The following is a 24,005-nucleotide window of genomic DNA, read 5'->3' on the forward strand; positions in this document are numbered from 1 at the left end:
TATATTTTTCTGTTCACAAAATATTTTCTAATCTTTCTTCCCACCACCATCATCTTCAACTTCCCCTAAAATGCCTGTTTCTAAATTAACTCCCCCAACACTAGCTAGCAAAGCAAAAAGAACCAAAACGAAAACAACCCCAAAACTCAGAGAGGCTAAATATTTCAAAAAGGGTAAAGAAGCAGAGGTATTTTCACAATATTGGTTTTCTGTGGTATTTTTCAGATTCTTAAAAATGTCTAAATTAATAAAAAGTTCAGACTGCTTAATGATTTTGCACCCTACCACGAAATCTACCCAGGGATCTGTTGATTGTCCCACCGAGGGAGGACCAACAGTCATACAGTCTTGAGATTTGAATTCTATGTATCAGCAGCTGCTGAGTGTGGGGAGGGAGGGAGGGAGCACTAAGAGATCATCCAGCAGCAAGAGGACCTTCAGGACAGGGACAGTAGAAGAAAATGCAGTGAAAGGGATAGAAACATGGTTGGAAAATGGGGGAGGGGGAAGAGGAAAGAAGAAGACTCTTCTTTCTATAGCTGTTTGTCTTCCAGGTTTCCTGGGCTTTCCATTTTGCAAGGTCCAGCTTGGGAACGCCACAGAAGCCAGAGAGCAACTATAGAGAGTATAGATATCTGGGCTGCGAGCCACTGAACAGTCACAGACCTAACATGGAAAACCAACCAGAGCAGGAAAGCTCTCCATGGTGACTGTAGTAGGAGGGAGAACTTAAAAATGGTGCCTAGGGTGAGAGAGCACAACACATGAGATGGCAAGATGTATAACAGATAAATAAAACGGGCACAGACTACATTCACAGCCTTAAGAAGGTGGTGCTGATACCACCACTGTTGTCCCCCTCCCTCCTTCCCCACCTTGGTATCGTGGGTGCCCTGTGAGCAGAAGGGAAGCTGAATGAGCTGATCTCTGTAGAGGTATTAGCAAGAGCAAGTTTCTACAGTCTTGGTGGCAAGGTAAAGCATGAAGAACATGGTCAACCACCATATGCAGAAAGGGAGATAGTGTTAGTCATATAGCACTGCTGGATGCTGTATGGACACTTCAAAGAGGGATGTCCCACTTTCAAGACAGCTGGACATCTTCCAGCCCCTGAACCAGTCTTGCTTTGCCAGCTGGAAAATTCTTCTTTTTGCTCTGGAGCTGGCTTCTTGCAAATCCTTCTCCAGCCCCTCCAAGGGGGCAAGGACAGGGGAAAAGGTATATCTCTGACACCTTGGAGGAGGGCTGAGAGGATGGTATCAAATTCTACCTCTCTGACATGATACTACTATAACTAATTAGAATATCAGGAAAGGGATGATGAAAGACAGCAACAAAAGGAACTAGAGGAAAATAAAATACCCAGACTCTCAGCTGACTATAGGTTAAAGCTTCCTGGTCCAAGAGACACACTAAATCAGGGGATTGTCTCCCAAAGGAAGTGCCATAGTTTAACAGAGCTTGACTGGACAAAAGCCACTAGATGTGTGAACAGGAACAAGCCTGATTCAACAAGATGGATTGCTCTGAACTCTATCACTCTTTTCCAGCCCCAATGTCCCATCCTAAGATTTCCCTTTGTTTTCTTTCATGCCCAGTCCTCGTCACTTCCTTAAGCCCAAGCTCAACAAAAGTTCCTCTTCTCAGCTAAATTTTACATCCCCAGGACTTCTCACCCCCCCAAAGTACGCTATTCTTCACACAATATCCCATTCCATTTAAAGGAAACCCCAACCAGCCATTCACCACCAGAATTATTAAGACATGTGGTCTTTGCTAGAGCAAAGGATAATTTCGTATTTCTAAATAAATGCAGCTTGCTTCCAGTCACAAACAGATTGCTTCTTAATTGAACTTGGGAGGTGAATTATATGGTGAATTAGGAAAAAAGAACAACTCTGTATTTAGTGAATTGTTCCCCAAAGAGGGAGCTGTATGGGATTGAATTGCAAATGATGGCACCAAACCCTAGAGCCGGGCCCCCTCTCCTGCACCCAAGCTGCTGACCTCTGCCGTGCTGCAGTGTCATTTGCGCAGACAGCTTTTCCAAGCTGAGAGCACATTCTTTCCCAGAGATCAGTGCAAGCCTTGGTTTCTTATGCAAAGGAGATGTTTGAATAAACTAGTGTGACTAATGAAATCTACAACATCTTTGCATATTTTGTCTCATTGTAGCTGATGAAAAGGGAAAGCACGACACAAAGGCCAGATATGGGTGTGCAGATATATCAGATATTTTCAAACACTACTAATCTCACCAGTACAGGCAGGGAGCACCCATACCCTTCTCTCCCACAAGGGTGTTTTGGAATCATACATGAGAATTTTGGAAGATCCTGTTCCAATTCACTTGAGCTTTTAGACATTTCCTATCCTTACAATACCTAAACATATCACAAAGATTAAAGTGACTTGACAGACATTTAGTCCTCTCTTCTGATTCTTCCCAAGAGGAGGCTAATGCAGGATCCTAGCAAAACAAAGATAAGTAACTGATGTGCCATAATCAGTAAATAAGGAAGCCCAGAAATGCACCTCGCATCTGGAAGCAGCTACACCTAAGCTGCAGGCAATGTGCAGGTTCTGTCGCCCCCTCAACACATTCCTGAAATTGTACCTCTCTGTTGGACTATTCTGTCATGTCCAAGAGCAGAGCGGATTCCAGAGGTACCGCTCTAGAGCGTGAAAAGCCCGCGTATGTATTGAAGCCTATTGTCATCAGAAACACTGAAGAGGAGAATGGAGATTTTCAGTTTGACACAATGCTCCATGGAAAGCCAATACAGTAAAAAAAAGGCAGGCTTAGTCTACCACTTACCATAGCCCGTAATGAGATGAGCAAACCAGGACTGACTTTCCTGGTTTTTAATGTCTATCCAGCAGTTAACAAGTCCTCCAAGGTCACTTTCATCCTCAGTACTTCCCACCTGCTGCTGTATCAGAGCAGCCATCACCTTTCTCCAGCCTGACTGTTAAGGCTTTGTCTGCTTCTCCCACAACCAGGGATGATACAGAATTTGTTAGATCGTGCCTCTGTGCAGGGAGCTGTACTAGATCTCCTAAGCTCTTTTAGCGCCCACATTTTTGTGATTCAATCCTTCCTAACAATTTGTCCTGCTTAACAGCTACAACTCCAGCAGGACACTGCTGGACTTCCTAACTAGATAAGTTAGTTTCTGTGCATGACCTGGCAGAGAACACACAAGAGATTCTCTGCCCAGACTGGGAATATTTCATCTTCTACCTACAGCGCACTTGTACAACTCGTTTCTCTGTTTCCCACAGACCAGCACTGCCAAGGGAGCTTGGCTGACTGAAAGAAACATCCAGTAGCTTAAATGCACCATAAATCTGAGATAAATCCACCATGCTTGCAACCCTGGCTGAAGAACAGGCTTAATTGGCCTAAATTGTTTGCAGGAACTAGAGAGGCAGCCTGAGATGGTAGGTAAGGGTCCAGCGAATCAGAAAGCAGCAGGCTGTGGCATTGTTGGGAAGAAAGCAGTTTCTCCCACTCTTCCAGAAGAGGAAAATGAAAATCCAATTTTGTTAAAAGAAGTCCAAGTTGTTCAGCTGGAACCAAAAGAAAAGACAACACACTAAGAGAGAGAGAATGCACAAAGCATGCCATCAAAACTGTACTGTTTGCAGTTCCCTTGTACCACTAGCACAGGATAAAAGATACGTAACCTGAGGAAAGAGCAGGAAGCAGACTCCATTCAGTACCCATACCTCCCACAAGAGAGGGTGGGACTAGGAGAAGTAGTAATATACTGGACCCGAAAATTTGTCTTCTACAAGATGCAACTTAGGATTGAAGGTATTACTGCTGTGCATGTTCTGCCTTTTTTTTTTTTTTTTTTTTTTTTTTAAGCCCAGGTAGTCTGAACCACCAAAGAGGGAGCAATCAGATCCCTTACTAAATAAAGCTTCTGCGCTTGCTTCCACTTGATTACAAACCATGAGGGGCTTCTTGTCTGAAAAAGGAGAGGAAAGCTAGGCAAAGCAGCTAAGCAGCCCACTGGTGAATCAGGACGCACATAGTGGGCCTGGAAATACCCACCACCCTGCTATTGAGTCCCCCTAAGACCTCAAAGCTGCTTGAGAGGCAGCTGACTTCTAAAACATTTTAACACCACCTGTCTTCTAGCTTTTATCTGAAAACACTACTCTGGGGCAAGATGAGTTACCCAACTGAAAGCAAAGGAGAAATATCAGTGTATCCTGAAATATGTCAAGCTTCATTTTCAGAGGATGCCCATTTAGAATTTTAGTCTAAAACCCAACTACTGCCAATAGGAATTGTAGGTGTCTGAAAAATTGCAGTTTGAGAACACAAAATGTTCCTACATGGGAAGTTGGATGGGATGAAGCTTGCAACATCTCCCTTTTTCCCAAAGTGGAAAAGTTCCCATTAAAATCAAAACCTGCCACTTTCAGAGCAGTTCCAAGCCAGGATAATTTTTCCTCTCCAGACCAATGAAGACTCTCTCCATGTTCACTGAATCTCCTCTTCCTTCCCTGGTTGCTGTCCACACAGGAGAAGGGCTCCATAGCTGAACTTTGAAAGTAGCTACCACCATTATGTTCATCACCCCCGTTGAGGACAAAGGAGTCCCCAGTGAGCGTTGAGGACTTTGCCAGGTTCTCCTGTTTTTCTGATTTAGCAGAGAATAACTTGACTGTATGCATAATTATCTGGTCTCGGTTGGATCGAACTGCCACAAGACTTTTTCTAATATGTCTTACTGTGGAGGAAATTTCAGAGCTGGGACACAACCAAGGGGAAAAAGCATCATAAAATACATTTTAAAAATGATTAACAATTTCACCTCCCCTGTCTATGCCTTAAAACACCTAACTTTCAGTCTCATTCAATATATATGCTAGTCACATGCCACAGCTTAGAGACTGGATTTCAAACAGAAGCTACAATGAAGCGTCAACAAAACCAAGAAGTTCAGGTAACATTAAACACTCGTCACGGTTCAGAGCTTCAGTTCTGGTGAACTCTGTCATATTATGACCATCAGAGAAGCTTCTGGAAGAACAGGGTAAGTCAAACTTGATGTTACACACTGCTTTTTAACTTCCTCATTAACCACTGGTCAAGAACTTTTTAGTGTAGAAGAAACACTTTATTGCACTGGATTTTCTAACCACAAAGTGATGATTTTATTAAAACAAGCTCTGCTGGGAAAACACATTCAGAATGCGGAACAGATGTTTCCCAGAGCTGGTGGAGAGTCTACAGCAAAAACCTTTCATAAACCCCCAGGCCCCAGAGATCTGAGCAAATGATTTGAGATAGAACCTTCAGCATTTCCTGTCAATGGAACAGCTGAAGTTCCCTCAATTTACTTAAAGAAAAATACATTAAAGAGGGGAAGAATTCTGAACGCCAAATTCCCTGCAGGAATCCGTTTTTCATATTCAAAGTATGCTGACTAGCTGCAATAACTCAGGAGAGTTCCAGGGTCCAGAGGTTTGACAAGCAGATGTGTCATCTCCATATCAGCTCTGTGAATGCTTGTGCAGGGCAAGGACACTGACCTCCCAGGGAAGTTCACAAGAAGAGGAAGCTAAGCAAACACAGGGCTGCCACAAACATGAGCTGCAAAGCACTTAATGCACCAAGCCCTTCTGCTGGCCGTCCATGTTTGGAGTGGCACAGCAGGCAGAGCAGAAGTGTAGGCAGCACCATTCCCCAACACCTGTGTTTCCCCAGGTACTCCCTGCTATCCTGGAAGTGGCAGCATCACTTTTATACTGTGATGCATCTTCTTTTTAAATTAGGCATTGCAAGAAATGGGACAACCTGACCCAACCTCTCCACCAACCTTTCAACTGAGAGTGAATGCTTAAGGGGAGCAATGCTCTCTGGAGACAAGGAAGGACAGAGAGGACTGGAAGGGGCCTTTCCCTGCAGGCTGTAACAACCACCTCTGTTCCCTGGGGCAAAAAGACAGACAGATGAGAGAGAAAAGAAAGAAAAGAGTTACCTACAACCTGTGTCGTGTCATTGATTTCTTCCAGTGTGAAAGAGTCCTGCAAGTCCCTGGCTTACAGTGCTTTTACTGAGGCAAGTGAAAATTAAAAGCTAAAGCGAGTACACATGTACTTTGGCCATGTGCATATCTCTGCTGTATGGCCAGGTCCCCACACACAGTATGCAACTTCTCCCCTCCCAGCACATCAAAGCAGTAATGTGTAGCACCAACTACCCCCTCACCCCGTTGCACTTGATTTCTCATCAATCTGATGGATCAAGATCTATTTCTAACAGGTGTCTGCCTCTCTACCACATTCCTCTTGATTTCACAATAATCCTCCTCCTTCCCTGTTTCTCCATTGCAAGGAAAGAAAAAGAGAAGTGAACTTGCAGGTGATAAGGAAACTGTAAGAGCTGGCTTGGGTTTGCCCATTACTGTTCTAGCAGGCAGTACAAACCCTCCTGGCCCCTCTCTGCTAACATCCCTTTCCCTCTGACCTGCACAGTCCGATTGTTTCAGCCTCAGCCTACTCTGGGCCCCTTTGGGCACAGCCATGCACAGCTCCCCACGCTGCCTTGCAGCATCCCCCTGCCCCATTCCAGCTGTGGACTCCCAGTCAGAGCCCTGGGCTCTCCACAGCCTGGCCAGACCGCTCCTCCCACTCAGCCTTCCTAATCCTTTTGTTTTTCCTCTACCTTGTTTATACCGGACAAAAATTAACTTCCAATTAAAAAACTACACTGGAAGCTAAATTATGTTTGAATGCAATTAAAACTCCTTCCATAGAGAGCATGTGGTGCCAGCACAGACACCTTTTTTGCAACTTGCTTTCTGCCTGGATATTCAGCCACTCCCAATCCTGGAGCTTCCTGGAGAGTTTTTGGTGCGTTCTTACCCCCCAAGAGTCTGCACCACGTTTAACAAGCAGTTGAGCACCCTAAGCAGATACAGCCGAGATGCCCCGTCTGCTTGGTTACCTACCAGCTCCACCACAGCTCATTTAAAGGACACCCCAAACTGACTGCCAACAGCAGGGAAACTGAGGCATGAGCCAGCACTGAGGCAGAAAGACAAGTAGGGTTTGAAAATCTTTGGGAGCATGAGCCAAACGTGGCCACTGCTGGGTAGCCTTAGGCCATCTCCAGCCCCAAGGTCCCGGCTCCTTGGTGAAACAGATGCCCAAATCATTTCCAGTCATTAAAAAAGCCATGGGGGAGCTGGGAGGGGGTAAGTGGCAGAGAGGCTTTCCTCACTGCGGCGAGCTGCCCACTGAGAGCTGCTGGCAGAGAAGCTGCCCCGTCTGTCCCAGGGACAGCTGCAGTTCAGTGGGGGAGTCAGGTCTCAAACCCACTCTCTGCCACAGACTGACTCCAGGATTCAGCAACACCATCAACTGTGAAAAGAAGAGAGGCTAATCCCCTCCCTAACACAGCCTTATGCATCTCACACTATCTTCTCCGCTCTAGGAAGTGGAACAGCAAGATAATCTGAATATTTCCTTTTGCCTCTGATCTTTGCCCTGGAGAAACTTGTTACCCATCCCCTAGGGCTGTCCAAGTCACCATCTGGCCTCAGAACTATAGCAGCAAACACAGTCCAGCATTTCAGCCTAAAACTAATTTGCTTTCTTTCCCTACTTGACAGCTGAATAAATACTTTGTCCTTGCCATTTGAAAAGGGGAGCCGCAGCAAAAGTGGTTTTGTCCGCTGCAGCTACGAGCACCAGCCTTCTTTCCAAATTAGGCCTGAACAAGCAGCTCAAAGTGAACACATTTATTCCACAAATGTAACCCCTTTCTGTTCACAATCAACCACGAGCAGTTTACAACTTCTGATTTATTTGTTGTTTGCTATTATCCATCAAGCCATTTTGGCTACCGATTGTTTCTTGGACCTGCCAGCTATTTTGCTGAACAGGGTAAGCAACTTTTATTTTGTGGACACAGCAACATCCCTGCTTGAAAGGAGAGAGCCTGAGGGTCAAGGCATCCAAGCCAGCCTTGCAGAGTGACCATCCTGCAAGGACTGCTCTCAGACCTTATTAGACCCTACTCTTTCACTGACCGTTTCTGCCTCCAAATTCATTTGCTAAAACACTCTCAGAAATGACAAGGCAGCCTATGCAGTTGAGGCAAATTCAATTTTTCATTTAAGCAAGTATTCAAGGAAATTAGGCATTTGCCCAGCTCTGAAACAAATGCATGATTTAGGCAATTCCGCAGTTACTGGCTAAGCACTGTCGTATTTTACAATTAGGGTAATGGATTTAACTTCCAATGTAATTTCCATATGGATAAACTGATCTCCTCAAGTGCATTTGCCCATGTGTTCCCTGCATCACAGTTAATTAATATAAAGCTATTTAATAACCTCCACTTAAACACAAAAGACTATTCAGACTCTTCTGGCATCAGTAAAAGGAACAGCCTCCCAGTGTGTTACACCAGCTGTAGACAAGAGCGAAAGAAAATTTAATTAAGAGCAATTCAGAGCAAGACAGTCGCAAAGAGAAATCAGATGTTATAAATGCTTTACATGGTGACTACCCCAGCTCCTTAGAGGGTTAATAATGCCATCTAGCACCAACTTCCAGGTGCTTGAGATGTGCCCAAAAGAGAACTTAGGGTATGGGGAAAGCAGCGGGGCTGGGAGCCAAAGCCAGGCAAAGTCAAGCAGGGAGCAGCAGGGACTCAGCATCGTCCGTGCAGTGTTACTGCTGCAGCTATGCCCAAAGCTGATGGTGGCACCACGTTGAATAGGAAGGAGCTATAGAAACAGGCTGTTTGGAAGCAGCTTCAACCATGGCATCAACGTATGTAGTTTCTGCAGATGTCTTTGGGTGCTTAAAGTTAATTGCTCATTAACAAAATCCAAGCTGATTAATTTCTGATGTGCAGCATTTGACAGGAGCGATACTGAGTTACTGCCTTCCTGGCTGACTTCTAAAAGAAGCATATGAATTGGACTCGCGGGATAAACACAACCAAAGTTTCCACTAAGAATGAATAAGTGGCAGAGTTTGAAATAGCTGGGGATTTTCGTTACAATGGAGAAAGCTTTATTGCTTGTGTGGATTAATTTGAGCTATATAGCAGAGCTCATAAAATCACTAAAAGAAAAACTATGTAAGGCTGAACGTTGGCTGCACAGCAGAAATAAAACCACTTATTTTGACAGGCGGGGGGCCACCATCCAGAAAACTTGATTTCAGGGAACAGTGCATTTACAAAACAAACTTTGTGGTGCACGTGACCAGCTGCCATTGGGAACCTAGACAAGAGAAAAAATACATTTTACTCCAGGGGGATTGCAGAGCAAGTAGTAGGGTTGTATCATTCAGGTTGTGCTCTGGCAAGGGCCAGGTGGTATCTTCACCTATTGCTTGGGACTCCCTTTACCCTGCCCTGCAGGACCTTTATCACAAGCAAAGGGGAAAGAGGAGACGGACTTCATGTCTCCTGTGGTGAATGAAGCACTTCTCTGCCTCTCACAAGCCAAGTTTGGAACACCACAGCCCACTGTGTGAAGGAGCACTGCAGGCCCCACTGGTCCCAACTGGTTTTGAAGCAACGTGTCACACTGGAAAGACCCTAGTCCAAAGAAAATTGGAGCCTGCATACCTTTTGGTGGAACAGGTGGAGTAAGGACTCTAGCACCTCTTGTTGCTACTCAGGCACATCACAAGCAGCACCTCACTGCCTAGGGAGGCAGTGGGCAGCCCACCATTAACACCTGATGTTGACTCAAATGTTATCTAGCATTCAAGGACCACGCTCTCTCCTGCGTCACACTTCAAGGTCACATAGGGACTGTACAAAACACAGCAAAAGTAGGAACAAAAACCACATTGGGAAGCAGGGATAACAGTAAAACAGCATTTGTCAGCATGTGAGACAGCTCTCCATGGTTATCACCTAAGGGAGAGGTCCAAGGAGGCAAGTAAGGAAAAGAACGAACTCCCTTCGGTGAATATAGGAAGGGAAAAATGGCTGAACGCACCGAACCCTCCCCGGGCAGGGGGCAAGGTGAAACCGCCTCCTGAGGGAGAAGAATACAGCCCTCTGGGCAAGGGGGAAGGGGCTATGGGCGACCCAAGGATGAGCGGGAATCTCTAAAGCAGGAGAGCTGAATGTGCAACACACATGAGCTCGTGGAGTGAGGAAATCAGAATCCCTCGCACATACAAGGGCAGGAGCAAAGAAACAAGCTGCTGCTCTGCCTCTCTCTTGTGCCCCCACGTTGAACAGCTAGGGGAATTCTTCCTTACTGGAAGCAAGCAGTGCGGAAAGGGCAAAACAGCCCAGCCAAAAGCACAAAGCTGGCCTGTGCTCTGCTTTTGGAAGTGTAAGATGCAAAACCCTCCAGAGCAGAATCTGTGCCTGTGAACTGAGCTGCAGCTCACTGGATGGGCCAGCACATGTGCCGTGCAGCATATCCCCAGAGCTCTAGACCCGAAGCCTGTGCAATTGCCCCACAGGCACTGTCCAACTGACAGATCAATGCCAGTAGCAGTGGCACAACGAGAACAGGCAGACATGCCTGACAAGCCAACTTCCCCGCTCCTGACAGTCGTGCTGTCCCGACTCAGGGCTGCTTCTCCAACCTTGCAAGGGAGATCTGTCCTCTTTGCACATACACACCTCCCACGCTTTGGCACCTTGACTTGATCACCTTCTCTCCTCTCCTACCGTCAGGCACCAGACTGGCAGACTCTGTCCCTATGACTAGCAAAAGGGCATCCCTAAGATCAGGGATTAGAGAGGAAAATCCCTCTCAACATTTTCCAAAAAGGGCTTCAAGTTGGCACTCAGGAATCAAAAAAGAAAAGCATTTGAAGTGAAAATATCAACCCTAAAGATTAACATTTGCTAGCAGGAGAGCCTTAACTACAGGGGGACTTAGAAGGTTCATCAGCACCAGCCAAGGGTCACGGTCTTTCTAGGCAATTATCTTTATGCTGGAGAAAATCAGGTAGGTCTGAGAAGGTTACAATAGGATTGCAATACTCTGGGCTGGAAGGAAAAAACACAGTATCTGCTTTTCTGCAAAGAGAAGATCTGGCTTATTGCATAGAAATGTGGAATTGGGAGAGGGGGTAACTCAGAAAAGCAGTGTGAACAAGAGCGCTCTCGGCCCTAGAGGACTTACCCAATTCGTCCATAGGAGAGCTCCTGCCTTGCCTTAGCAAACTACAGAACTACAGGAAATTCATTTCATGGTTGTATGCTCTGGTAAAACCACTGACTGAATGGACTCAAAAAGGTAAACATTGGGGCTATTCATAGGAAAATGATTTGGCACAGCTAAACCACCTCAGCATCAGGCCAAGCATCAGGCATTTGGCACCTACCTTTCCGCAAAGTGGGCTGAAGCTCCTCTTCCTGTTAAGAGGCTGTATGGACTGCAAAGAGGCATCCCTAGAGTGCACCTCACGTGTTGTGGAAAACTGAAAGGAGGTATGCAAACAGATGGACAGAGCCCTCAGATAGGTCTCTTGGAACAAAGATGTTCCTCTACCCACATAAGAGGAAGCGACCTTCACTAAAGATTCCCCAGCGGAATAGCAGACCCCTGTAGAGAGTTCACAGATGCGGGTTATGTTACAGCACGTACATAGTTATTTGCATTGCTCCTGGCCCGTTACAACCAATACAGCTCAGATTAAGTTAGCACAATCCCAAGATTTGCTCTAAGCCTAAATTAATTAAAGGTTGGTCCCCAGGCAGCCCTGAATCCACCAATGCTGAAGTCCACCCCTTCTGCCCTGAACCAAATGCCGCTACAGCAGAGCACCAAACATGAGTTACAAGGGAAAAACAGCTCCGAGCTTGGCATGCGTGTGCCAAGTCAGCTGAATTTAACAGTCTCTCCTTCAAACCCATAAATCAGATCTTCCCTGGAATCTCAGTCAGTCATGGTTTAAAATCCCTGGATTTTGCATTCTTCTAGAAGTGTATTTTGCACTAACTTAAATTTCACTAGAAGCACACCAGTAGCTTCAGAGGACTTGGAAGTAATGTGCAGCACTACTACTGGCCATAGCCCCTAGAGATTGAGCAACCTCTCCCAAAGTGAAGCAGCAGAAGCCCTGCTTGTCACTGCTTCCAGCACCTCAAGCATTCCACTGGAGGAGAAGTCTTATTCTCCACCCTGAGGCTACATAACACAGCTCTTAGCAGCAGAGCTGCACTCAGCAACCTGTCCTGCAAGCAATCCCAGCTCAGGTGGGAATCAACACCTTGCCTCAAGTATGTAAGAGAGCAGTGAAACATGTTTCAGGGGCTAACAGCCTATCTCAGGTGAATGAAAAGCTGCTACGCAACTTGAAAAGCACTGCAGTCATCCCCCCTGCACCATACAGACTTTCAGGTATGCACACCCACAGGACTGCACATTCTTCTGCTCCCTTCCAGGTCTCTTCGAGGTTTGCCTTCATGCCCCAAAGCAGTTTATGCACATTGCATTGAAATCTGTGATTCCTGGGTTGTCATGCTACAAAAAAAAAAAAAGCTATGAGTGAGTGCCTGCAAGAGGCAGAATCCCGTGAAACAAGGCAACCGTGGGTGTCCCAAAGCAAGAGAATGCAAAGCAGCCTGCTGCTGATGTGGGCCTTGTGCAGATCTGGTGAAGCAGCAGAGTAGCTGCCTGCATTTTCACAGCACATTCAAGAACAGCGGAGCTAGCATGTGCCAACAAACCAACTCCCTGCCCTTATTAAGAGAAGGCTTAATGCAGAACTCCTGTCTGTCTCGTTTGCCAGAGAATAACTTGCATGAATTTGCTGTCAGAGCCTCCAGCCATTCACGGCAGCCTCTGTCTCCCCTCTGATTTCAGTAGAAATCCTGGGATCAAACATATCCCTATCCCAGCTGCACTGTTATCTGAAGTATTACTCACTCTAGGTAGCAAAGATGCTCTGTAAATCCTTCCTGCCACTCATTTGTGGCAGTGTGAAAGCCTCATCAAGGCCTTCAAGCCATGAGCCTAAAAACCTCTCAGGATCAGATGCAAAGAAAGCCTGTTTTGACTGTTCTTGAAAAGCATTCTTGGCGGCAGTGGGATGCAGAGTCAGTGCCTCAGCAGCAAGTCCAGCACAGCACGGCATCAGCGAGGGCAGCCAGACTCCCGTGTCTTCTGATCGGCTGGTGCCAAACCCAGAGGAGCCAAACTTGCCTTTCTCACTCACAGAGGTGCCTTTCAGGGCTAGAAACTGCCTCTGTGATACAAAAATCAGGAAAAGAGGTAATATATCAGAAAATTCCTCTTAATCCCTAAGCTGCCTGAAAAGACTTAAATTAGGCCCATTAGGATTAAATAGGAACATCCTTCCCATAGGCACAACAAGAAAAGAAAAAATCTTCTTCCTCTCTGTGGCTAATGCTTCAGCAGATAAAGCAATAAAGCAAAGACAATCACCTTGCACCAGTGGACTCATTTGGGTCCAAAAGAGAGGTGACACTGTGCAGTTTCACAGCCTGCCTGTGGATCTTCTTGTTTCCCATTTCAAAGCCATCCAGGAGTTCTCAGCAGCAAAGGAATCCTCAAAGCTCTGGCTCAAGTTTCTTCTAAACTAAAATTGTATTGTAAAAGCAAATATTTTCACTAAAGTTAAAAAATAAAATAAATCTATGAGAAACTTTCCAAAACTGTAAGCTCTTTGAAAAATCTTTCATCAAAGCAATTAGGAGGTGGCGAAGCATGGGCTTGCTGAGGATAACGCTCACTGGCAGATCTCCAGGTACCGGATTAATTTCATTATGTTTTAAACCATTGCTGTATCTCTACAGGGCCAAATCCTAAGGGTATCCACTTCAACACCACTGCATGAGAACAACTGATTTTCATAGTAAACATGACATCTAAACTCGATCCCACAGAAAAAGAGACAGGGAGGTAGCTAACTTAAACATTTTAAATGCAAAGTAACACTTTTGTTTTAACAGCATCCCTTACTGTTTGTCCCCTCTTCTAGCTGCAAAACATTTTTAAGGGGAAGGAGGAAATTTCCTGTTTGGCACATTTTTATCTGGTATTACAGATGGTAATAGCAGGATGAGTAGATGATATGGAGGGCATAGTTTGGCCTGCAGAATCTTTTATAATATAAAAAGCAGCAAAGAAAAAGATCACAAGCAATTCTCTGAGCTTATGACCTAGGTTCAAAGGAGAACAGCCAAGGGGGGGGGACGACCCCAAAACAAACTACTTTTTTTTTTTCCTGGTTTAGAAAATTAGAAAAATTTTGCCTCAACTCAAAGAAAGGTCAAACATGCAACTTTAAACAGTTATTTTACCAGATCACTGATGAAAGTAAAACTAAGCTTCAGGTAAAGCAGAGCTGAGGTTGAGACACCTGTGGAAGTCATATAACTGGAATGATTTAAAATTGGGTTGGAGGAAAGCACTTTGGAATAAAACTTCAGGGAAATCCTGAAAGTGTCCAGGCAAGAAATTAACTAGTTGGTAGTCCTGAGCCCTCTTGGAAGAACACATCTCCTGACATTCACTCAGAGTTACTCTGCACTGTGTGCAAATACTCTCTACTAACTTACAGCTCAGAGTTTTAATCGAGTCAACAGAGATCAACATGCAGACACCTAAAAACTACTTGGATTAAATGGGCTACGCTTAGCCGTAGACCGCCACCATACCTGCCTTTCCCTCAACAGGATCTGAAAAAAACCCCACTTTTATAAATGCACCAGAGAAGGATGTTTGCACACAAGATGCTATTGCAAAGCCTTCTGCAGTTTTCAGCTGCTCAACCTGTACTCTTCCTGACAAATTCTTGGAAAGGAAGCTCCTGTGGAGCAAAGGAGACTGCTCACATGAATAGGGACTATCAGGTCATATGCTGCACTCCAAAAGGCTTTAAGTAGATAACACAAGTGATGCAGTTCCCTGTGTAATGCCAATTCCCTATGTGACCACTCACACAAAAGAATCCAGGCATACTGGACAGAGACATCCAGACAAAGACAAAGAGGGACATCATTGCGGGAGCTCTGAAGCAAGGTATCAAGGTGGGTACCAAGGAGACAGCTACCCCTAACTGTAAACACCACATGAGCAGTCTTCAAGGGGATTGCCAGAGAGCTCTGAGCCAACATCCCGCAGAGGGAAGGAACCATGACCCTGCTCTATGACTTCACCAGGAAGACAATGCTATTTGATCCATTGCTTTAAGTCCCAGATACCGGGAATAAAACACTAGCTCGGATATTTGCTGAGAAAATGCTTGGAAACACTGAACTTCAAGGCATCCCACAAGCAGGCTTACAAATTTTGGGGTTCTGAATAGTGACTATGGCATTTCTGCAAGCAGGAAATCAATGCAGAAAACAAGCCTGGAGCACATCCATGCTGTGAAATTAAGCTCAGTACAGAGATCTGTGGCAGAATCCAGATGGTCCTCATATCAGATACCCTGCCTCTTTCTCTCAAGGGCCTAGAGAAGGGCATAGCTATCTTTCTATACAAAGACTGGAAGAAGGTGAAGAAGGGGAAAGCTTGAAACATTTGACAGTCTCAGTCCTCACCAGCCAAGGCAGAGCTTTTACTAAAGCAGATCATCTTCAGTTGGATCCAGTGAAGAACCATGTCCCCTGTCACCCATAAGTACATGGGAACTTCACTCTTCCTCCAAAGCCTGACAGCTGCCGATGCTCCACACAAGCTAATAGAGTATACACCTATAAACAGCCCAACGGTGTCAAATGGCACAATTTTCACCCCTCCTCCCAGCCAAACAGCTTTTTCTAGGGACAAGGAAACAACACAGGGGAAGAAGAATGCCCGGCCTAAGAGCGTGTTCAGAACTGCAGCTCCCAGATACGAAGAGCCTGTGTGTCTCTATATACGTATTAAGTACTTCCTCCACTATACAACTAATCCGATTAACAGCTTTAGGAAACTCTGAAATGTTATAATTCAAGGAGTCCCATTCATAAAAAGGTCTTAGGCTGTTTCTGTACGGAGGTTGCATTCTTCCCACTGGAAATAAAAAAGCAGAGAGCAGGACTTTCTCCCAGGGAAGAACGGGTACCAATCCCTACCATGCTGAAGTAGACCACCCTCTTACAATTCACGAGTGTCAAGCAAGCCCCACAAGAGAAGAATCAGCCCTTCCTGCCCTTGCAGAGAGCCCCCTCACAGGACAGGTGAACACAGAGATCTCTCTCTGCATGCCCCGCAGAAAGCATGACAGTCACAGGGGCTGCCCATTTGTCAGCTTGCACTTCCAGGGGCTGAAAGCCAGGTGGGTGAATAAGCCTCCCGGAGAGTGACATCACCATTTACCTAATGCAAAGGACTGCATGATGCACCAGCTTTGCCTCAGTCAATAAAAGGTGCCAGGAAGAGACTACTCCAACCACACCACATGAGCCATGGTTGTAAGAGACCAGTGCCTGCATTGCGTGATACAGGTGTGGGTTATAAAATTCAGTTCATTTACCAGATGGCGTGGGTCTGGCACCACTGCCGAGTGAAAGAAATGTGCTAGATATGACAACTAAAAAAGCCACCAGAGCAAACTAATAGTCAAACACTGCCTGCCTTTTCTTCCCCAGTAATCTTCTCATCTAACTTCAGGAACAGACAGAGGGATGTGGAGGAGATGAATGCTGCCTGTCCCACTTAGCCCTCTTTTTCTGATTTACTGTTCCGAAGGCAACCTACTCCTAATGACCTATCACCTGAGAACGCGCCACAGCCCGAAACATGGTATGAATGGGCTAAGTGACACGACAATGCAGGATAATTGCATTTCCAGGGAGCAATCCCTGCTCTGAAGAACTGGACAGCCCTCCTCTGCCCAGAATGTCAGCATCTGCATGAGTTTAATCAGTTACATCAGCATCAAAAGCATGCCTCTGTGTTGGATGTGTTATCTTCACACTCATCCCAACAGGAAGCTTGAGCACTGATCCCCAGAACTGGACCTACACTGTGCTTAGATGCTCTGAAACCAAAGCTAGGCAGTCACTAGGGTACAGAACCAGCCACCAGTCCTTACAAATGATACAATATGAGCTGAGACGCACAGGAATCAGATGAACATGTGATTTCAGTGATTTCTCTCTCTCCCCAACCTCTCACCCTACTTGCTAATCTAAGAGTGTAACAGCAGAGGGAGAAAAGAAGTTTGTCCTGACCTGCTCTGTCTCCAGTCCCTCTGGTATCTCTCAGAGCTCAGACTTCCAACAATTTCTCTCTCGCAGCATGAAGTGGAGTAGAGGCAACAATACTACAGGGAGCCCTTCAAACCCCCCAAACCAGTTGCAGAGTGTTTCAGAGACTGTTAGAGCTAGAGTCCAGTCAGAGCTCCTGAGTCAAGAAACAACTCTGGTCTGGCACGAGACTGAACATACATAAGAGCTGTGTAGGGGGCAACATAAGCATATGTTACCTCATCGTTGGCTTTACAGAAAATCAACACAATTAGGTTAACCTATTTCAATTATAACATTACTTGAAGGGTAGTCTGTATGCAAGACTGCAGTAGGTTTTACCTAGGTAGACAGGTAATGAAATGAAAAATGCATAATGAAAAAATGCATTATTCCATTAAGATCACACATTGCACGAAAAGGGGGGGAAGGACAATAGGAGTCAAAACTAATGCCAAACTGTGTCCCTATTTCAAACACATTTCCTTCCAAATCTGCAGAAAGGCAGTTCCTTGTAGAAAAAGACCAATGTTATAAATTTGAAAATCTTCTCCCTCAGACAAGATAGGATTGGCTACGTCAAATTGCGATCCGTTTTTTGTTTAACAAAGTTCAGAGTTGGATCCCACCCTCAGTCACACAACTAAAGTCTGCATGCACCTCCCTGCCTGTGGGAACAGGCAACACGAGTGAGAGGGAACTCCTTCCTCCTTAAGGATAAAACCAGGCAAAAGAAGGCGTCACCACCCTAGGGCTGCCCTTACCTGAAGTGTGTCTTGCGTTTCCATCTGAGTGCTGCGTTAAGTCAACAGTTCTGTCTATTTGAAACAGCTTCAGATCATCTTCATCTAAAGCGATATCTCCCCAAAAGGCAGCTGAAGAGAAACAAACTGCAATTAGTTCAGTTTTTATTTTGGAAGGAAAGTACAGTTCCTACGTGACCCACATCACACCTAAAAGGCAATCACTCCATGGACCAGAAAAAGGTAATACACAGCTGTAGTTTTAAAAGTACAGATGGAGTGGACATTGGTGGAGGCCAGGTGACAGCATTTAAATTAAACCACTGTGCAGATCCACCGAAAGGAGCTGATTAGCTGGGATTCCTTGTGTTGCTCATTGTTACAGGTCTGGCTCTCAACCAGGCACTAAGGTTGTGGGGTTCACTCTTCATTAAAGCCTACAAGGAGGACAATCATTGGCATTTCCCTAGTTAGTGTGAAAGAGTTAGCTAAGCTGCAGCTCAGATCCTGAGATGTTGCATCCACACCATCCCCACGCCAACAGTTTGCATAAGACAGGAGGACAGCGGTGAAGGACTCAAGCTCAGCAATGTACATCTAAAGGCTACAGTTGTCAGGCTGCAGGACCTCATACACATGGCTAGCACTCAGACACATTGCATTGCTCTAAATCCAAGCTGAGCGCCAGCCTACCGTTTCCACTTTGGTGGAGAAACACCAGTTATTTGTCCTTTTGTGGATCAGTTACCCAGATTTAAGTTTGCAGAGTTTTTAAATCTGTAAAAATACTTGAGTTTCAGCCAGAAGCCAGAAAATAAGGTAAACAAACAGACACCTCGACATTCACAGCTGAGAGAAAAAGACTGGAAAACATTTGAGTGGAAAAAATTATACCCCAGGAGTATCCCGACCGAGTTGACACCGCAGTGTATAGTTACCATTTTGGGAATTTGAACAAAATAAACACAGGCGATGAAGCAGTTGACCAAGCAGAACAGATCTTTCAGAGATAACAAACAGGTTATGAACAGAGCTGTTAAAACTCATACAAGAAGCCTGCATAGGTTGATGAAAATTTTAAAAAAAAAACAAAACCACCAAACAAAAAAACAGAGCAAATTAATCAGTGGTACAGTTCAAGAGAACTCAGTAAGTCAGACAAGGAGCAATGTAGAGCCACTGTCTGCAACAGTGGCCAGATTTGATGGAATAATTTTTTCTTCTCCTATTAAGTCAACAACATTTGTATTACTTGGGGGGGGCGGGAACACCCCATTGCTACACTAGCAACATCACCGATCAAAGTATGCTAGGCATGAGAAACCAATGGGTTTTACTCATCATCTCACTTTTACTGCCAAGACCAAAAAAAATATGGATCTTTGCCTGAATATTAGAAACCTGCAATCAGATCTATGGCAACTGAATTATGAAATATTAACTCAAGTTTTTTCTGATACAACATGGCACTGGTTCTGATGCAGCGCTTGCCTTCTCCATTCTGCATCTCGGCACCTCAGTCGGTACAACAGCATTTGCCAGTGCCACTGTTCTGTGACATGGGAACAGCAAGAAGTCTTTCCCTGCTGCTGGGCACATCCCAGCTACCACAAACTGGCCCAGCCAAGAGCTGCTATGAGCAGCAAAGCCCTGGCATGAGCGGAGGGGGACGCTGATGCTTCCCCCTTTCCCTGGAACAAAGCTGTCTCCCCCTGGTTACCTGGCCACAGCAGAGGAATGGGAGACAGCCTCAAATGAGGCTGGCCTTGACTTTTTGGTTGGGTCTCCTTAACAGTGCTATCAAACCCCAGAGTACAGAAAGACAGCAACAGCTCCAGAAGAGACCACAGTTAGTGCAGACAAACCTATACACAGACTGACATCAGTTATAACTAGGACAGAGCCTCCATTTGCTACACAAACACAGAACTCGGGCTCTCCCCAACCTCTTGGCAATCCAAGCCCTCACACAGAACAGAGAAGAACCTAAAATACTGTCAGATTCCAACCAGCAGACAAGCCTACCAGCATGGCCAAACATCCCAAGCTGATTGGGAATGGCCAGTGGAAGACAGCAGAGACATAGGCTCCTGTGACTGCAATCTGAAGGCAAGACATATTACCCATTCAGAGAAATTACTTGCTCAGGACAATGTAGCAGTGAAGGGGCAGAGATGCAAATGGCATCCCATGCCATCTGATTCCGTCCCCAGCCACATTTGGTAAGTCATTACTATACTGGCCAACTGGATATCCATTCCCTGCTCTCCTGCCAAACCTACCATCCCATTTCAGCCCCAAACTAATTGCCACTACCTTGCGCTCTCAGTGGCTCTTTTCCATTAGTACCACAGTTTGTTCCTCAGGCTAAGGCAGCCCACACCAAAGCACAGCTTTCAGGGCAAGCCTGCAGCATGGATTTACATCAACAGAATTGTTACATTTTCCTTCCCAATGGAAGGCAGCAGTTTTCTCCCAGCCCTAGCAAAGGAATCTCTTTCTGTTACAAAGCCATACATCATCCTGAAAGACGGCCCACTACAAAAGCTGAATTTCGCTAGCATTTATTTCCAGCTCTCTGCAGTCCCAGCATGCTCCAGGGGAACCATGATTTATCACAGTCCCGAACCAGCTGAACAACTCTCCTTGCTGGAAGTCCTGGCTGAGAAAGCTGCACTGCAACTTCTCCTGTGCCGTCAAAGGCTCCTTCCTAAAGGCACACAAGCCTGAAAGATGCTTGCTTCCACCCCAAGCGAGCCGTCCCACAGGAAAGCCCAAGTACTTTATTTTAAAGGGTCACAAGTTCAGAGACTGCTGGCAAATGAAGCATCTCAAAGCATCCCTTCTGATTTCCTTTACCAAGGTCTCCTTTTTAATTTAATGTGGGAGGATTTCCAAAAAAGAAAACAAAAACAAACAAAAAAATTAAAATCTCCAAACAGCAGGCTAACAAACTTGGAAACCAGCATTTCTCTTGGCAGGGAGCTCTGCAGTGTACAGCCAGGTGCAAACTCTTAACACTTGGTGCAACAGCATGCCAGCTTTTCTTCAAGAAGATGCATTAATCGCTCTGGATAGTAAGAATAGAGCAGCTCTTATTGAGGTTGATGGACCCAATATGAGAGAGTTTGCTTCTACGCTGGACTAGTAACCTGCACCAGCCACCCCGAATGTTTAACCTCACCACCTCCCAGCGTATGCAGCCGGACAGCATTTGTCTGTTGGGGCAAAGGGGAAGGATGACTGTGTTAAACAAATCCAGCACCCAAACGAAAAAAGCAGCCTGGCAAGCTGTCTTCGTTTTCAGCACATTTCTCACCCAGGAAAACAGGCCACATGCTGGTGTCTGCATTGTGTGCTGAGCACAGAGGTGCCATGACACCTGGAAGGTAATGGCAGATGACACTGAGAAGGACAACACATCTTTCTAGGCAGAGGACAGGCTGAACAGTTTCTCCAGGTGCTTCACACACAGCCACAGAGTCCAAACCCACCAATGCCTTCACGGTCCTCCTTTTCCACAGTAACTTTGGGGGCGGGGGGGGGGGGCCTCTGGCAGGCTCCCACTCCAAAGCAATGCGAGAGCCCAAAGTGTCTTCTTTCAAAAATCTTGACCGCTGTTCCCTGCAAATCACCTCCGACCTGTTTTTCCTCCCAACACCCCAAGCAATTCCTTTCTCCCATTCCCTGCTTGTGTTTTTTCCTTTCCCTAGTTCTGAGAAGCACAATCTGATTTCAGGGGAGAAAAATCATTTTGCTGTCTCTGAGAACTCAATACAAAAATGTTCACAACAGTTTAAAATATTCCTTTTTTGTGAAAAGTGTGTTTCATCCAGACCTTTTAACAAAATTGCTGTCCTTTCTAGTTTTTCTTTTTTCTTTTTCTTTTTTTCCCCAAAGACAACAAGTAGGGAAAAAAAAATTACCAAGAAAAGCTTCTGGTGTTCAGCCAGAGAAGTGAATAACATTGTTCCTAAAAGTACATCTCAAAACAAAATGCAATACTGTGATTTGTTAAAAGCAGGCTGATCTCTGACACTTCAAGACAAATACCCGTGGATGGGTATCCTTCACCCTCATCGCAGTCAGCTCCAAGTTTATACAAGTATATGAGAGCCACTTGAGCTGGCAGAAGACAACTATAACTCCATGCTTGAGAAACGTCACCCAATGTCTGTGTTTGAACTGATCTCCAGCCACCAAGCTGAAGCAAAACATTCACCCATTTGCCCCTTGCCAGGAAACCCCCATTCCTGCACCAGGGCATCAGTATAGGCCAGACTTACCTTGATGACAGGGATCAGCAAAGCAGTCACCCTCTGGATGCTATGGGAGACCACTGCGATTTTCCCTGTAGCACCCACCAGGACCTGCTGTGACAGAGATTCACAGAAAAAGAGGCCTTGGAAACAGGCATACCCTGCCTGCCAGGAAAGCTCCCTCCATCCCACTCCACCTCAAACATAGACTCTTTCACTGACTGAAGCTTTTATTAAGAAATGGCAGGTTTTAGGTGCTGAATGGGATCTGAACCTAGATTAAGGACTATGCCCTCTAACTTGAGCCAAAGGAGCCCTTTTTCTGTGGGGCCAGAGCCATGCTAAGTTAGTGTATGTCATCAGCTCGAGGGTCTCGTCTGAACTCACAGCCAGCTGGCACAGCTCACACTGACAGACCTCATTTCAGCTCTTCCAGCACAGTTCTAACACGGTTTTGCTGGAAGGACTTTACTCTTGCTCAGCAGGTTTCCCACAGTGCAGTACAACAATGAGCATGGAAAACAAATAGCAAAGTGAACCCAAGTAGATGCCTCAGACTTGTTTCATCAATACTCGTGACTCAAACTCAGTTTTTCCTAGTGTTCACAAGCTCTGTGTGTAGGTGACAGCTGGGCTCCCAAGCAGGGATGCCTCATGACTACTTGTGCCAGTGCAAAATATCCAAGGAAGAAGCATTTGCACAATTAACCTTGGCATCTCCAATTTTGTAAGCATCAACAGAAGCCACTGTCAGGCAACCCAGGTAGCCTGCCTGTGTCTGCCTGACACCAACTCAACTGTGACCCAAGTGATAAGCCACACCAGCTGTTTGTGGCTCACAGTGCAATTGAAGGATGTGCTCTGAACCCACCCGTAAGATCACTCACACGTATTTGTAAAGGACAATGTCTATCCCCACCCAGATCTCTGCTCTCCATCATCCGCATTACTGAAAGATCTTAGGACACCAGCTCCTCTTGTTCTAGAGTTGATTGTACCATATCCAAATAGTACAAGGGAAAACCGATGTCCCACCTTAGCAACGTGAGCTACGGGCAAGGAGTGCTGGGCATATGCAGACACAAGCAGGCAATAATGAGTGCCACCTCCTGGCAAACAACAATATGACTATTCATGCACTGGCAAAAACACTCGTTATTTTTCAGCATTTGCTGATGCTTCCCAACCTGACAGTTCTGAGCACTGGGAGATTTAATTTTCAGGGCTGGCCACACTTTCATTAGAGCTAACACTCTGCAGTCTAACAATAAATAAATAAATCAACAGATCAAAGTGCATTCCCAGCACCTCCATATTTCTTTCTTTGCGGGAAGACCGATCTGCTACTGTTGGTGAACCACTTGCTGGCACAGGAACCAGCAGAACAGTATTCTGAAGTATGCTACGAAAGATTTATACCTTGAAGAAAAAACTCAACACATTCCTTTGGGTAAAGTAACAACTGTGTCAGAGAGAAGAGCAAAGCCTCAAATAAGGCAGAAACCAGTGAAAGAAGAGAGAAAATATCCCAAACCAACACTTTGGAAATAGGGCCAGATCCTGAGCATTGAACACTCAAGCCAAAGGAGGATGGGAAACAAGCGGCAGTAACGAGTAAAAGAAAAATATCAAGACCACCATATTCAGCCATTACGTTTTTATCTGGATCAGCTTGTTTCTCCTCAGTAGGAATGATCAGAAGTTTCCCACTGGCCAGCTTTGGGGATAAGCTGGCTTGAAGGCTCTGGCAGTAAATCCCTCCACACAGAAAGGGTGTCTGGAGCCAGAGCTGGTGTCTGACATCAGTAGGATTTCCTGGCAATAGGGACTCGGCAATTC

At 45.6% G+C, this 24,005-nt stretch overlaps 1 protein-coding gene across 4 annotated transcripts in view; it reads right to left on the minus strand.

Moving 5' to 3' along the window:
* Positions 1–24,005, minus strand: part of TLL2 (tolloid like 2) — a 99,858-nt gene that overhangs the window by 44,750 nt on the left and 31,103 nt on the right. For all 4 annotated transcript variants that reach the window (XM_052799806.1, XM_052799803.1, XM_052799807.1 and 1 more), the window contains exon 2: positions 17,929–18,039. In XM_052799806.1, coding sequence (XP_052655766.1) covers positions 17,929–18,039 — 111 coding nt within the window. The remainder of the gene's footprint in view (positions 1–17,928; positions 18,040–24,005) is intronic.

Source organism: Harpia harpyja, chromosome 10 (assembly GCF_026419915.1).
Source record: "Harpia harpyja isolate bHarHar1 chromosome 10, bHarHar1 primary haplotype, whole genome shotgun sequence".
Taxonomy (NCBI): Eukaryota; Metazoa; Chordata; class Aves; order Accipitriformes; family Accipitridae; genus Harpia; species Harpia harpyja.